General features: G+C 39.0%; 1 protein-coding gene across 1 annotated transcript in view; it reads left to right on the top strand.

Annotated features, from left to right (window-relative positions):
* The window catches only part of LOC118251816 (vasoactive intestinal polypeptide receptor 1-like), a 29,402-nt gene extending 28,943 nt beyond the window's left edge, over positions 1-459 (top strand). The window contains exon 13 of the mRNA XM_035554392.1: positions 271-459. Coding sequence (XP_035410285.1) covers positions 271-459 — 189 coding nt within the window. The remainder of the gene's footprint in view (positions 1-270) is intronic.
* The last annotated feature ends 13,896 nt before the right edge of the window (positions 460-14,355 follow it).

Genomic DNA, 14,355 nt, shown 5'->3' on the forward strand with positions numbered 1-14,355 from the left:
AGTGGAAATATTTATGTGGTAGAAATACAACAATAAATAAAGAAACTACAGTAGCTAACTTCCTTGTCATCCTCTGAATTCTGGAAATTGTTTATTTTTCAGTGTGAATGGGTGTATGATTTAAGTCCACCTAAAAATGTGCTAAGGCTTAATGTTGATTGATTTGGGTGTATCCAGGCCTAGCAGTCACATAGAAATTTTGGCATATTTTATCTTCAATGACCACTAAGTCTTTATTTTCTGTTTGCTTTTATAATTCCTTTTCCGTAGGTTCAAAGTGAACTCAAGAAACAACTGTGCAAGTGGCAGTATCAAGAATACCTGAGCTTCACACACAAACATGGGACTATGTCCAGAGAAAACAGTCCAGTCAACTATGTTACTCAGTTATCATTGCTTGAAAAAATCAGTCCGAAAAGGAAAACGTCTGCATACCAGAATGGTGTAACTTCTGTCTGAGTTTATCTAACAGGCTGAGTTGCTGTAACCTTGTAGCATACTACCTAAAATATAGACAGTTGGGATTCTTTATGGTTTTTCGTAGTGACAACAGACTTCTGAGAATTTCTTGTCCTGAACATGAGCTGCTTTTCTCAACTGGTACAGATTAGTATCACAACTCCGTCTCTTTCTCTCCTCAACCACACATAATCCACTTTTTTGTTCATTGTTATTGTTGTGAAATGACAGATCTTCAGGTCTTGTGCATCATCAGGTTAGCACTCAAATCAAAGGAGCTACATTCATTTTTCCCAGGTCCAGCATGTATGTCACATCTTTGCCAGTGTTTCCTGAAATTTCAGTTTGGAAGAGCACTATAATTAATCTTCATTTGAAAGAGTTACAGAGTGTCAAAAGCTTGTGATAATAATTAGTGATTTTTTACTAACTATTTTGAAGCAACTTCAGCTAACTTGATGGAATTATGCACTGACAACTGTTAAGCACCTATCTAAGGAGCAGTAAGCTCCTTTGAAAGGAATCTCAAGGTGTTGCAAGAGTGATGCAAAAATGACTGAGTTACATTATCTGCTTGTTTTTTGTTTGATTTTGTTGTTGTTGTTGTTGTTGTTTTTTTTTGTTTGGTTGTTGTTGTTTTTTTTTTTTTTTTCATGCCTGTACAATGGAGACATTAAGTCAGGCCAGAGGACTCAAGATGGCCTTTTCTCATCAATGGGAAAACATATAGTAGCTGAGCATTAGGAAGATTATGCATGTACAAATAAAGAACATACAGCAAACACAATGCAATATCCCAGATGGGCTTTCTTAAGCTCAGAATAATTTACAAACTGAGTCTTCTCAGTGACCGGACACTGGTCCGTGTGTAGCTGGAACAGAACTACTATTGCAATATCCTTGAAGGTTAGCTGGATCCATCAATTAAATCCACAGTTAAACTGTGCTTTTGTGATTTTTGCTGATCTCTCTTTCAGGATGAACTCTGTGATTGCACTCTGTTGATTTCAGTCCTGCCCACCATTTCTCAGCTCATTACCACTCCAGTGAAGAATGTGTCAGAGGTCAGAAGTGAAACAGAGTATGGTCTGGCAAAACACAGCAAGCTAATCCTGTACTTACATCACTTCTTTGGGTGGCCTTTCTCTTTCTTTGGGATTGAATTGGCCGCTACATCAAACTCTCCAAAAAGCAGTGTGTGTACACAAGGCACATGAAACATAGCTGTAGTTCATTTCAAAATGGGACCATTCCCAGAAGGACCTGCATCCAGACAGGATGCACTTCTAGAGACTATAGCCATTTAAGTACACCCTGGAATTTCTGTGAACTGGAATATCAGTTTAGCTTTAAAAAGTAGAGCTCTGGTCCCTCGTTTTGTTGAACTCTTGGTTAATTATTTAAGCAACGTGATATTTGACTTTGTGGGAACCTCTTTGTTGATTTTATGTGCATCATCTCTAGCCTTATTATTACAGCAGAGATGCATTGTCCAGGTTTCTATACTCATAATTGAGATCACTCCTTTATTGATTAGACATTTACTCCATTTGTCCCAATGAATCACATGCCCTCTACAAGGTGTTATCTTGTCTATTCTGACCACCTTATTAGTTTTCCTTGCAAAAGTAATCCTTGCTCCTGTGTTGTGTGTTGCCTTGCATAGTGATTTGAACACATTTGTGTGATGTACATCTATAAAATGTAAGTGATAACTAAAACTGTTGTGTTTGTAATTTTTAAATGTTTTATGTCAGTTTGGATGTTTCCTTTGAGACTTTATCAAAAAATGACAGTCTTATAATTGTGTTTGTTATGGATACAGTTTTGAAGCCAATGAATATGTATATGATTATATATGATTATGATCTCTTTACCCAAGAGGACATTTACATTATAGGAACTTCAACCTGTGGCTTGAGTTAATGCCTCACTCCTCTTTCAAGACACCATCACCAAGACACAGCTTTGTAGTAGCCTGCTTCTATAACTTTAGGAGAAAAGATCATTTGTTCAGATATTTGGCGACTTATGAATGTTTTCTTGAGGAAATAATTAAACAGTGTTGAGTTATATAATATATGAAGGAATTGACACATAATTTCCTTTCATCTATCTTTGGAGGGAACAAATTGGAGTGATCCTGCTTTTGTCTGACCTGAGAATGTTTCCTAAACAAACAAACAAACAAAAACAAACAAAAGACTGGCCTGAGGCTTTATGTTTTGAACATACTACCATATTTTCTCTTACACCTTTCTTCATGGTTTATTTGATGCATATATCAGCCATCTTGTGTTACACAGCAATTTCCACTTCCCGTCTGTGCCCCCAGGATGGTCTAAGTTTGACTTTAAGGCCACCTATCTCACTACATGTCCTTTGATTTTATTACTGGGAAGCTTCTTTACTGGACCAAGGATCCAAGGAAAAGAGAAATGATGACAAAGAGTGGTGGTAGGTACATCATGAAGGATCTTTCCATCACTCATCCAGTGTTCAGCAGCATAAAATTCAAAATATCTAGTAATGCCACTGTTCTTGTCAGACTTCACAAACTATTTTGTGCCCATCTACTGTCATCATTCACACTCAGATTGCATTAACTCCTTGGATAACCACTCCTACCTTAGCATCCTTCCAGACACCCTCATATCCCACCTCACAGTGATCCAACAAAATACCTCAAATGTTCTCCAGCAACCTTAGCAATATGCCAGCCACCTGTTCTGCCTGGGCCTTGTCAGAATGTCCCTGCATCCCTCCTTTATGCTTTTGACATTTCCAAGTCTTATACTTTTCAATCATTTTGATCAAGCTGTGTAAGCCATAAGCTGGAATTGAGGGCTATATAAAGTTATTCTGCACATATAAAAACATTATTTGCATAATTTGTATAAAGGGCACACTTGGAACAACCTGATGATGAGGTTAATAACCCTGGGGAGAGCAAAAGTTTCTTGGATAAAGATTTTGTGTGGGCACTGAGAAGGCTGCTTCATGGCACATGTAAGGACGTGATGGTGTATGGAGGAAAAGGAATGTGTTAAGGATATACTGCTCCGTTCCAGGCCTTTGAAGGCAGCAAAGGCGTTGTCACAAAGGATGCCCAGAAGTGCTGTGCCGTTTGTGTGAAGGCACTGCCATCTTGTGGTACATAGTGTGTGCTGGGCATGCTGCTGCCCTGTCTGGAAGTTCACAGTCAGAACAGCCATGAAGCATGCTGAAGCATTGCGCACTGTTCACAGCTAGTCTAACTAGCTGAGGACCTGAGGTGTACCCTCTCCCAAGTGAGATTTATATGATTACCAAGGGACATGTGCAATATACCATTTAGTATATCAGCTAGGAAAAGCTGTTTTCTCTTCCTCTAATTCTCTGTTATCTTTCACATAGTCTAACTCTCTACATATTATTTTAAAATCCATTTCTAAACTACACAAACTCGTAGAAAGATTAAAAACAATTGTTTCAGCTGTTTCTCTCGATGCTGTTGATTAGGTGATTGAAACTTCTCACTAAGAGTAGTTTGTTAACTCTTACTGTGTCTTTTTTTTTTTTTTTTTTCTTTTTTTCCTCTCCTGAAAGCTTTACTCAGTGGATTCCAGATTAAAAGAAAACCCTCCAGCCTGCTCTGGCAATGCTGACCAATGCTGACCTTTCCCAAGGCTGCATATTCTATGCACAGTTGGATTTTCAGAATGGTTCAAAGAAATAGTAGAAGATATTAAACCAAACCAAACCAAACAAACAAAAAACAAGAACAACAAGAACAAGAACAAGAACAAGAACAAGAACAACAACAACAACAACAACAACAACAACAACAACAACAAAAAAAGGACCGAAAAACATGAAGTCTGATTATTTTCAGAAAAAGGCTGAACTGAGGAACTGGAGCCTGCAACATATGGTACTAGAGTATTTATGAGGGTACATGCAACTTATCCTGGGATCATAGGCAGCTCTGTCACTATATGAGAGGGGTGTACAGAATGGAGATTACTCAAGTGTATCATTTAAAGCTATTTGGTATAAACTAAGGTTGGATGTCTAAGCCAGTGAAAGTATTAGCAGTACAGTTAGTGAAATCCTTGAGCTGAACAGCTCTCCCTGAAGTGAGCACCTATATTTGGCCAACTATAGAGTTGTCTAAACATCATTAACTATTAATCTGGGGTTGGATTTTATAAACATAGTTATCAAATGCTATTGGGACATCCAAAACATCTGCACTGTCCTGGAGATACGATTCAGGTTTTTGCATACTTACACTCATCTGGAGACCAAGCAGTACTCCACGGTGTACCTGAAATGACACTATTTAATCTAAGCAACCAATTCCTTCCCTGGGTCTTTATTATTCATAATGAAAGTTTAGCCCACACCTAGCCCACATATACGTGCCTTCTTTTTCCCTCATTCCTACTTCATGAGATAAACTCAACCCTGTATGTAAAGTCTATTAAAGGAGTGTCGTAGCCTCCTTGTATATGGGCTACCTATGTGATTACATCAGCAGCATCTTATGACTTTCTTTTAATCTTCTAAAATGCTGTACAAAAATGACTCCTGTCCAAAAAACTCACTCTCAGGCCAAGTTATGTGAGTGGGCAATGTTGGTTAAACCCACACCCTTGTAGGGCTGAGATTAAAAACAGGTGTGAGAGGAGTCAATACCAGATAATGGGTGAGTGACTAAATCCTGAGATGCCAAAATTGGTCAAGGTTTTTGGAAATTTGGTATTCATTTATTGCTCAACTATTGGAACAATTCAGATACAATTTGATGACTCTGTTCCACTAGAAACAAGAAATAGTTGCCAGAAATAGTGTTTTGGTAAAGTTAGAGACCCTACTTGTAAGTCTTGATGATATTGGTTTAAAAGTTGTGTTAAAATCCATTTGAACTAGACAGTGAGAATTTTTTGAGGTTGTTCTCTTTGGTATTTTGACAGATCTAGTAAATGAAATTTTCTCAGTGTCTGATTCTTGTAGCAAATATGTTAGTGTGGTACTGTGTCTTTAAAGTTATGGATATTTACCACAATACTTTTACAGAAAGCTGAAATACATTTGTATGTGCCTTTTCTTTCTCTGTTTCTTAACTACAAAAGAAGCCTAAAACATCTGCTCAGACTAGACATGTAACCTTTAGAAACAAAGTGTTTTCCAGATTCCCTCTTCCACATTTGCTAAACTCCCTGTTTAGTAGGACAGTGACTGATGCAGCTCTTCAGCATGTGGTAGAAAGGGCAGACGCATCATCTGCATCATCTTACAACCAAAATAAGGGGTTGATGCTGGCCCAGCTCACCTAGTAAATCCCCAAGTAAGTGGATTGTCACAAGATATTCACAGCGATACAGAAAAATAATATCCCACTGTCCTGGTTTCAGGTAGGACAGAGTTAATTTTCCTCCTAGTAGCTGGCAGGGTGCTATGTTTTGGATTAGAATGAGAAGAGTGCTGGTAACATGCTGATGTTTTCATTGTTGTAGAGCGGTGCTTACACCAAGCCAAGGACTTTTCAGCTTCTCGCTCTGTCCTGCTAGCGAGCAGGCTGGGGGTGCAGCAGGAGCTGGGAGGGGACAGACCCAGGACAGCTGACCCAAACTGGCCAAAGGGGTATTCCATACCATCTGACATCATGCTGAACAATATATAGGGGTGGCTAGCCGGGGTGGGGGGCCGGCTGCTCGGGGATAGGCTGGGCATCGGTCAACGGGTGGTGAGCAATTGCATTGTGCATCACTTATTTCGTACACATTATTACTATTAATACTATTATTATTATTATTATTATTATTGTTATTATTTTTCCTGTCTTAATAAACTGTCTTTATCTCAACTCACAGGCTTCACTTTCCCGTTTCTCTCCCCCATCCTGGAGAGGGAGGGGGGAGGGTGAGCGAACGGCTGTGTGGTGTTTGGCTGCCAGCCGGGCTAAACCACAACACCCACACATCTGCATTGGGGACTCCCCCAACCTGACCATGGACCCGTGTACTGAGTTTACGTAGCAAGGTTTTGGTAGTGGGAGGCTGCAGGTGTTGCCTGTGAGAAGAATCCAAAAGCTGCCCCTTTTTATATAAGGGCCAGTTTCAGCCATCTCCAAAGGGACCCACCGCTGGCCAGAGCTGAGCCAGTAAGTGATATTGTTTGTGCCTCTGGGAGAGCAGATATAAGAAAGGGAAACAAATAAACAAACAAACAAACTGCTGCACAACAGCAGCTGGGAGAGTGAGGAGTGAGAAGCAGCCCTACAGCCCCCAAGGTGAGTGCAGCAGGAGGGCAGGAGGTGCTCCAGGCACGCAGCACAAGTTCCCCTGCGGCCTGTGGAGAGGCCCCTGGTGGAGCAGGCTGTACCCCTGCAGCCCATGGGTCCCACATGGAGCAGATCTCCACGCTGCAGCCCGTGGAGGAGCCCCCGGTGGAGCAGGTGGATGTGGCCTGGAGGAGGCTGCGGCCCATGGAGAGCCCCCGCAGGAGCAGGCCCCGGGCCGGAGCTGCAGCCCGTGGAGAGGAGCCCACACAGGAGCAGGGGGTCTGGGGGGAGCTGCCGCCCATGGGGGACCCATGCTGGAGCAGTTTGCTCCTGGGGGATGGACCCCGTGGTACGGAGCCGTGTGGGAGCAGTTCTTGAAGAGCTGCTGCCTGTGGGCAGGCCTGCAGGCTCAGTTTGGGAAGGATGGCATCCCGTGGGAGGGACCCCGCGTGGACCATGAGGGAGTGGCAGAGACGAAGGGTCAGGGACTGACCGCAGCCCCCATTTCCTTGTGCTGCTCATGGGGAGGAAGGAGAAGAGGGTGGGTGAGGGGGAAGGTGTTTTTGGTTTGTCTTTTTTTGTTTTTGATTCTCACCGCTCTAGCTTGTTAGTAATAGGTAATAAATTTTGTTAATCTCCCTGTGCTGAGTCTGTTTTGCCTGTGATGATAACTTGAGTGATCTCCCTGTCCTTATCTCAGTCCTTGACCCTTTGCATCGTATTTTCTCCCCCTTTCCCTCTGAGGAGGGGGAGTGAGAGAGTGGTTGTGGTGGAGCTCAGCTGCCCAGCTGGGTAAAACCACCACAGCCCAGCATCCCATTTCATCCCAGTTCCTATAGTAACACTATAGGATGCTGATCTCCAGCTCCACCACAGCCCTGCCCCACCATTAGTCCTGTTGAAATAGGCTGACATCATGACCTCGTCTCGGACCTGTTGTGCACCTACCTTGTCACCATGATCTTGCCTAATGATCCATGATCACATATCCATGGGGGACAGACAAAGAGTTACAGAAGCTGAAGCTGAGGAAAAAGATGGGAGAAGACTCATAAATAGATCATCTAGCGCAGAGTCCTCTGTAATAATAGGGTGAATGTCCATGATCTTTTAAAAATGACCCTGACAAAAATCTTGAGGTTTGCTTTGACTGGAAAAGAAACAAAACCCCAAAGCATGTCAGATATGATAGAGACCAGTGGTTTTCCAACTTTGCCAAATGGCAATGCTTTTGTTTGAGAAAAAACAATTTTTCTTTTCCTCTTTAGACTCCTTAGAAATAATCCACAGGCCCAAAAGCACCTGTGGATTAAAGTTTAGAACAACAGGTGTTATTAGTTACAAGAGAGTGTGTTGCTTTGTTGCATTATTTTTACTTTTTGACAATATCAGACTATATTCACTCTTGATACTTATGTGGTGGACTAAACACCTTCTTAGCATTACTCCGCTGATTGATGGTGAAGGACAAATGTGCATGGCCCACTAATAGCAAAGACTTCATGCCTCATTACTCCAGGACTGACTTTGCCAAATATAATTCAAGGACTCCTTTCCATGAGTAAGCTAATGTTTTTAAGCCCCCCAAACTCCATCCCGACTGTTTGGATAGAAATATGCTAACCTGTAACTTCACAGACAAAAAGTTCTCTTTGTTGTCATTTTATATCAGAATGGACTTATACAAAATGGTAATACATTTATTGTGTCATCTACAGCAGTCTACATGTTAAAAACAATTTCTCAGAACACAAAAATTGTTACAAAGCAGCAATTGATGTATATTTTTCCACCTCATAACAAAGCTGTATAACCTCAGATCCCATTATTAGTTAAACCAGTTTTGACCAAAAAAAGCCCGGTATTAGAACCAACAGGCCAGTAGGTTTGTACCTTGACACAGTCAAAAGCCAAAATACAGCTTTCCATATGATAACTTGGTATATCTCTTCTCAGAGCTATAGCATGTTGCATCACCGCTAAATGGACAAAAAGAAGGGAATGAGAATGAGCACATAAAATATTAGTTTTTACAGATTACACTGCTACATGAAGGCCTCTTCAGACTTTTCTGCAAGGACACACTCCATTGGAAAAGGCATATTCAGAAGTTTGTCGCTTCAGACACTAAAGAGTGTCATATCACACAACATCATATCACAGAGTAATTCTTTACGTGGATGAATTCTCCAGAAGAAAACCAATGGGAAATTGTGATATTAATCATAAGAAAGTGAAATGACCGTGAAGTTTAAAAGATTTTTTTTAAGCTCTGCTGGTGTGTTTCCATACACAAAGTACAATGTGTATTTAGCTGAACTTCACTCTTTAGTACAGATGTGCATGGAGCTTAACATCAGAGCATCATTAACTATTCCTTCATGCTCCATATCTTCCCAACTTTACTCTTAAATGCAATTCTGAACAGGTTGCATGTTTCTGACTCCTAAAAGCAGAGGATAAAATGCTAACTTTTTTTCACTGCGTGTGTACTACGTTTGTTTGTTGTACTGGTTTGTTTCTAGACAGAGAAGTGCTTATCACATGTACACAATCTGGTGGAGAGAACAAGACCTCCTGAAAAGTGCACTCAGTGAGAGCTACCAAGCCTTTATCAGGCATGCATCTCCCCCAAATCTGCTTGGTAGCATCCAACAGAAGCCAACCTCAAGATTTTCAAGATCATTATTCCTCACCATACATGAAACAGAATAACAGTGACTAAGCACAGATCCTAGGGGAAAGACATATAGACTTTCACAGTACAGATATCAGTCTCTGATCTGGTCAGACTTCCTGGTGGAAAGAAACAGATACTTGCAAAGTATGAATCATGTCACCCTTGAGTACACATCAAATATATGTTTGATGCTCTTACTCTAAAATCTCTCATTTCTCTCTGGTGGCTACAACCAGAACAACTTGATCAGAGGAAGACTTCTTTACTGTCAGTGGTGACGTGGATGTCATAAGCTACCTTAGTGACATAAGATCTTTCCCAGGACTTTCCTATGAGCCAGAATCCTTAATGCTGAAAATGCTTGATGTTGAAAGGGACACAGATGTGTAATATAGCCTAACTGAGGTTTCAGCACCTCTGGAGCCTGTCTAAACAGCTTTGCAGTTATAGCTATGGAGATATATATATATATATTTTTTTTTTTTTCTTTCACGGAATCTCTTATAAGCCCTGATTAAAACCCACAGATCTAGGTTTTAGGACATACTTTGGAAATCAGGTAAAATATAATATTTGGTTGTATCTTTGCATTATGTACTCCTCTAAAGTTGTTCCACCTCAGGAATCCAACAGACATCACTCTCACATAGACATAGTCTAGCTACCCAAATGTAGATAAGCTTAGTTTACCTCAGTGAGTGAGTTTATTTCAGGTTCCTGGAAATCCACACAGAGATCACAGATATCACATAGGAGCTATAAGAGACACCGATCTTGTCTGACAGCTGGAAGTCAAGCAGGATCCCATGTATCCTGCTCTAATTGTCTTTACTACTTTATCTTGCTTCCCTTAGAACTTCCAGGCTATAACAGATCTCCTAGGGTCATGTTTATTTTTCTGCAGCACCAGGTAGAAGATGATTTTAAATATCCAACATTTCTCTGGAAGCTTTGTTCATAAGAGCAAATCCCTGGATAAAAAAAATAAATGTGAAATCACATAATCAAACTAGGGTGGACAATTTTATTTTGTTGAGCTTTCTAGGTAGATCCACTGTATTTGGAAACTGTAAAGATTAACTTTGATATTTGGATCCTGTACTTTGTTGTGTAAGAGTTCACAGAACTTCACAGCAGCAGTGAAATCACAGTTTGCATGTTTATATTGATGCTGAGGAAACAGCAACTTCACTTGGTGTACAGCACTCGTTCCACCTGCATTTTCTCAAGCCAGTCATTCACTATGAAAAGAATACAAAGAGACCTGGTTACACTTCTCTTTCATCTGATACTTCTTAAGATTAGAGTTAGTTAACCGTGGCCATGCTCTCCTCACCAGCTCCTCTCCACCACTGCTTGTGGATGCTGGATGGGAGGCATTGAGGAGTTAATCAAAGATTGAATGGACTTGTCTATGTACAGAATGCTGAGAAACTAATACAGACAAGAAGATTGTCCTGGGAAAATACATAATAATAAATACATAATAATAACCCACCAGCAGCTTTTTGCAGCTGTTTTTCAACTTTTTTTTTTTTTTTTTTTTGGGTCTGTGGGAGACTTCACACAAAACAAAAGCCCTTCAGAAACCTTGCACACATTTATAGTTATATACAATGTATTAATTTAGTTTCCTTAATTATCTTCCATGGACACTTCATAAACAGTTTATGGGCTCTGAAGTCTCCACTGACCACAGGTTAAAAAACACTGACATAAACAATTATCTCTGAAGCACTACTGAAAAATAATTTAAACCAAGAAGGTAAACAAAGCCAATTAAATGAATGTTTTTTTTTGTTTGTTTGTTTTAATAAATTATATTTTTGCATTTCTTTCATTGCCACTGTTTATTAAAGTCACTATAGAATTATTTTCTCTTTCCTGCACTGTCTTTAATTTCTATACCTAATTTCTGGCAGGGCTGGTCTGGAATGATAATATAAATTTAGGTACCTGTATGGTTCACAGGCCAAGCTTTGAACTTTGAAGTCAGTCAGGATTTAGTAGCAGTCAGATGCGTGAACCTAACAAACTGACACAATTAGTATATTTTTGCCCATTAAATGGTGATTTCATGCAATATCTTGTCTGAATGAGTTTCCTACCCTTCTGGAAATAGCAGAAATGCAGCTCCTCTTACAAAATTGTAACTGAAACTACAAAAGGAGAAGATTGAGAAAGTGTCTGGCTTTATATTTGACTGAAAATGAAAGTGCTCAAAAACTAAATTTCATTTGTACACTTTAAAGAACTAGAATTTTTTCTATTAGCTTTTTTTTATTGTTAGTTTTCTTTTGCAAGCTGCTTGGCATGTCACTTCTGTTTAATTTTCCTGCTGTACTCAATCTCTTTCCTTCATTTGTGTTAGCCTTGTGGTTGCCATACTTGGTTCTTTTTGTTGTAATGATGAACAGCTGCTGAAAAGGTGGAACAGGATACCAAACAAAGTGTCTGAATTTAACTTTCAGTTTAACTGTTCTCATCTCTCTCCCTTCCCCCATCATCCCATTTTAACACCTGGTTTTCAAATATAAGTACTTAAATGAAGCAGAGCAACCTGGGCATATTTCTTCTACAAAATGAAAACACACACAACTGAACACAATACAGGTGAAGGTAAAAACGTTTGAGGTCACCAGGCAACAATGAAACAACCCTTGTCCTTCTGAAATATATATCTTAGTTTTCATTTGGCAATGTTAATAGTTCTGTCATACCAATAGTCCACATCAAAAAGTCAATAATAAAACAGTGGTTAGGTACAGTAAATATTCACAAAAGATGCAGTACAGTAGGTTTTTGAACACTTACAAAAAAAAAAACTAAGAAAATTAGACTAGAAATACATTATGGACATGGTAGAAAAGATGGCTCAAGGAGCACTGCACACTTTTGTTTTCCTTTTAATTACATAGTTTTAATAACATAGTCTTTCTAGCTCCAAAATATATTTCACAGTGAAAAATCAAACAAAGCACTATTACACTGAATTGATATTTACACACACCTAGAAGCAAACCATTTTTTGGTTTCTTCCATCCTGAAACAAATAGAAATGACAGCCACTGTGAGTGGTGGCCATGCATGTCCAGTATCTTCAGCTTACATTCAACATAAAGATTTCTGAGACAGTAATTTGTGCGATGGTATCAGAATCTGTTTTAGTTTACCATATACACCTGAAATCTGATCTTTCCAGTAACACTGAGAAAGTCAGAATGACTAAGGAAAAAAAAACAAAAAACAAAAACCAAAACAAACAAAAAAAAACACAACAACTTTGCAAGTGTGTCAGCACTCACAATAAAAAAAAATAATAGAAGGGGTTGCTTGTATAATATAACATATGTTAGATATGTAGAGATATACCGTTTCTTCTAGTAAATTCAGTGCTGGTGAAAGGTACTGTAGACTTCAGTTTGTCCATTGAACAGTAAACACATGGACTGCACAAGTAGAAATTTCCCCTTCAATGCCCTCCAACTTGCCTTGCTCCAGAGCATTGTCTCTGGAGTATAAGGGGCAAGTCCATGTCTTCATGACTATTTAGTCCTTAGCCTCTCTTGCTGAGAATGCCTAAAAAATAGTATTAATAATACTGCGCTGAGGCACAAATCCAGAACCAAAGCGAAGTGGCTTTGTTCTAACAATAACAATGGTTTTCTGTATTGATTCTAACACAGCTGAGGACCTGGTCTCTACAGGGCATGACTGGAGGGTAGTTTTGGTGTTGTGCACACTTGCCCATGAGGCACTGGAAAAAGATCCACCAACTCAAATTGCAGAGCACTGTAAGACAGCTAGGAAAACAACAGAATCTGAAAGTAAACTTAGAAAAAGCCTTGACCAAAAAAAAGATCCAAACATCTTCTTGCTCTGGATTGAAACATGGCATAAAGTCTCCAACCAGAGGCAGTTAATCAACACTTTTTTTTTCCCCCCAAAGGTTCTAATTTATTAATGCTTGAAAATTGGCTACCAGCTATTCATGCAAAATATACTTTTAGATTTTTTTAATAATACACTTACAGTATTGTCAATATAATACCTTGTGAAAGCCCATACTACAGAAAATACAAAACTAAATGATTTCTGTTCATCTAATATTAGATAATTTCATTTAAAAAAAAAGTTTAAGTATTCATTTACCTGATAGATCTGACTTTCCTCATCTCCCTCTGTCTTTCTGGTCTGCAAATAGTATGGTTCCTCGGAAAACTTTATAAAATAGCTTTTACCAACATCTAATGAGATAAGAAATTCTAATCTATCAGTTAAAAATACTTCAGTGATTTTTGCAGAGTCTGGAAGAGGGGGACAAATTCTGCTCTCAGAGCAGTAAACCAGTGCTGAAGACTTGCAGACAAGGTGTCTGGATCATGTAACCCCCATTTAAGGTACTGTAGTATAATTTAAGTGATATAAACCTTTTTGCTGGTCCTCTGTACAAGGGTAGATTTAACCTGACTGGGGCATAAGTGTCTCATATGAGCATGATCCTGTATGATATGAAGTCAATCTTAACATTTCTCTCTGTTTAGAGTGATTTTTACATTCATTTACACTGCTACAACTGAGAGCAGAGTATGTCCCATAAAGCACTACGTAAAAGTTAAGTATTACAATTAATACTTCTTTCACAACTTTCTGACCCTTTTTCCTTTTAAAAATAAGGAAACTAGTGTTATTTAAAAAATTTATACCTAAAATGACATTTTTTTTCCTAAACTAACAAAAACCAGTGAAATTAAAAGCTCAGCTGACACTAAAATTCTGAATCATTCACTTTTCTTTTTCCTTTTTTTTTTTTTTATAAATTTATGATCAAGTCAACTAACAACAAAGAACAAGCCTGAATTTTAAATTTCCTGGTTACTATTAGTTTCAGTTCATAGCTTCACATTTAGAATGTCATTTTCATATTTTTTTTTAATATATGCACACA

The sequence above is a fragment of the Cygnus atratus genome, chromosome 2, assembly GCF_013377495.2.
Source record: "Cygnus atratus isolate AKBS03 ecotype Queensland, Australia chromosome 2, CAtr_DNAZoo_HiC_assembly, whole genome shotgun sequence".
NCBI classification, from domain to species: Eukaryota; Metazoa; Chordata; class Aves; order Anseriformes; family Anatidae; genus Cygnus; species Cygnus atratus.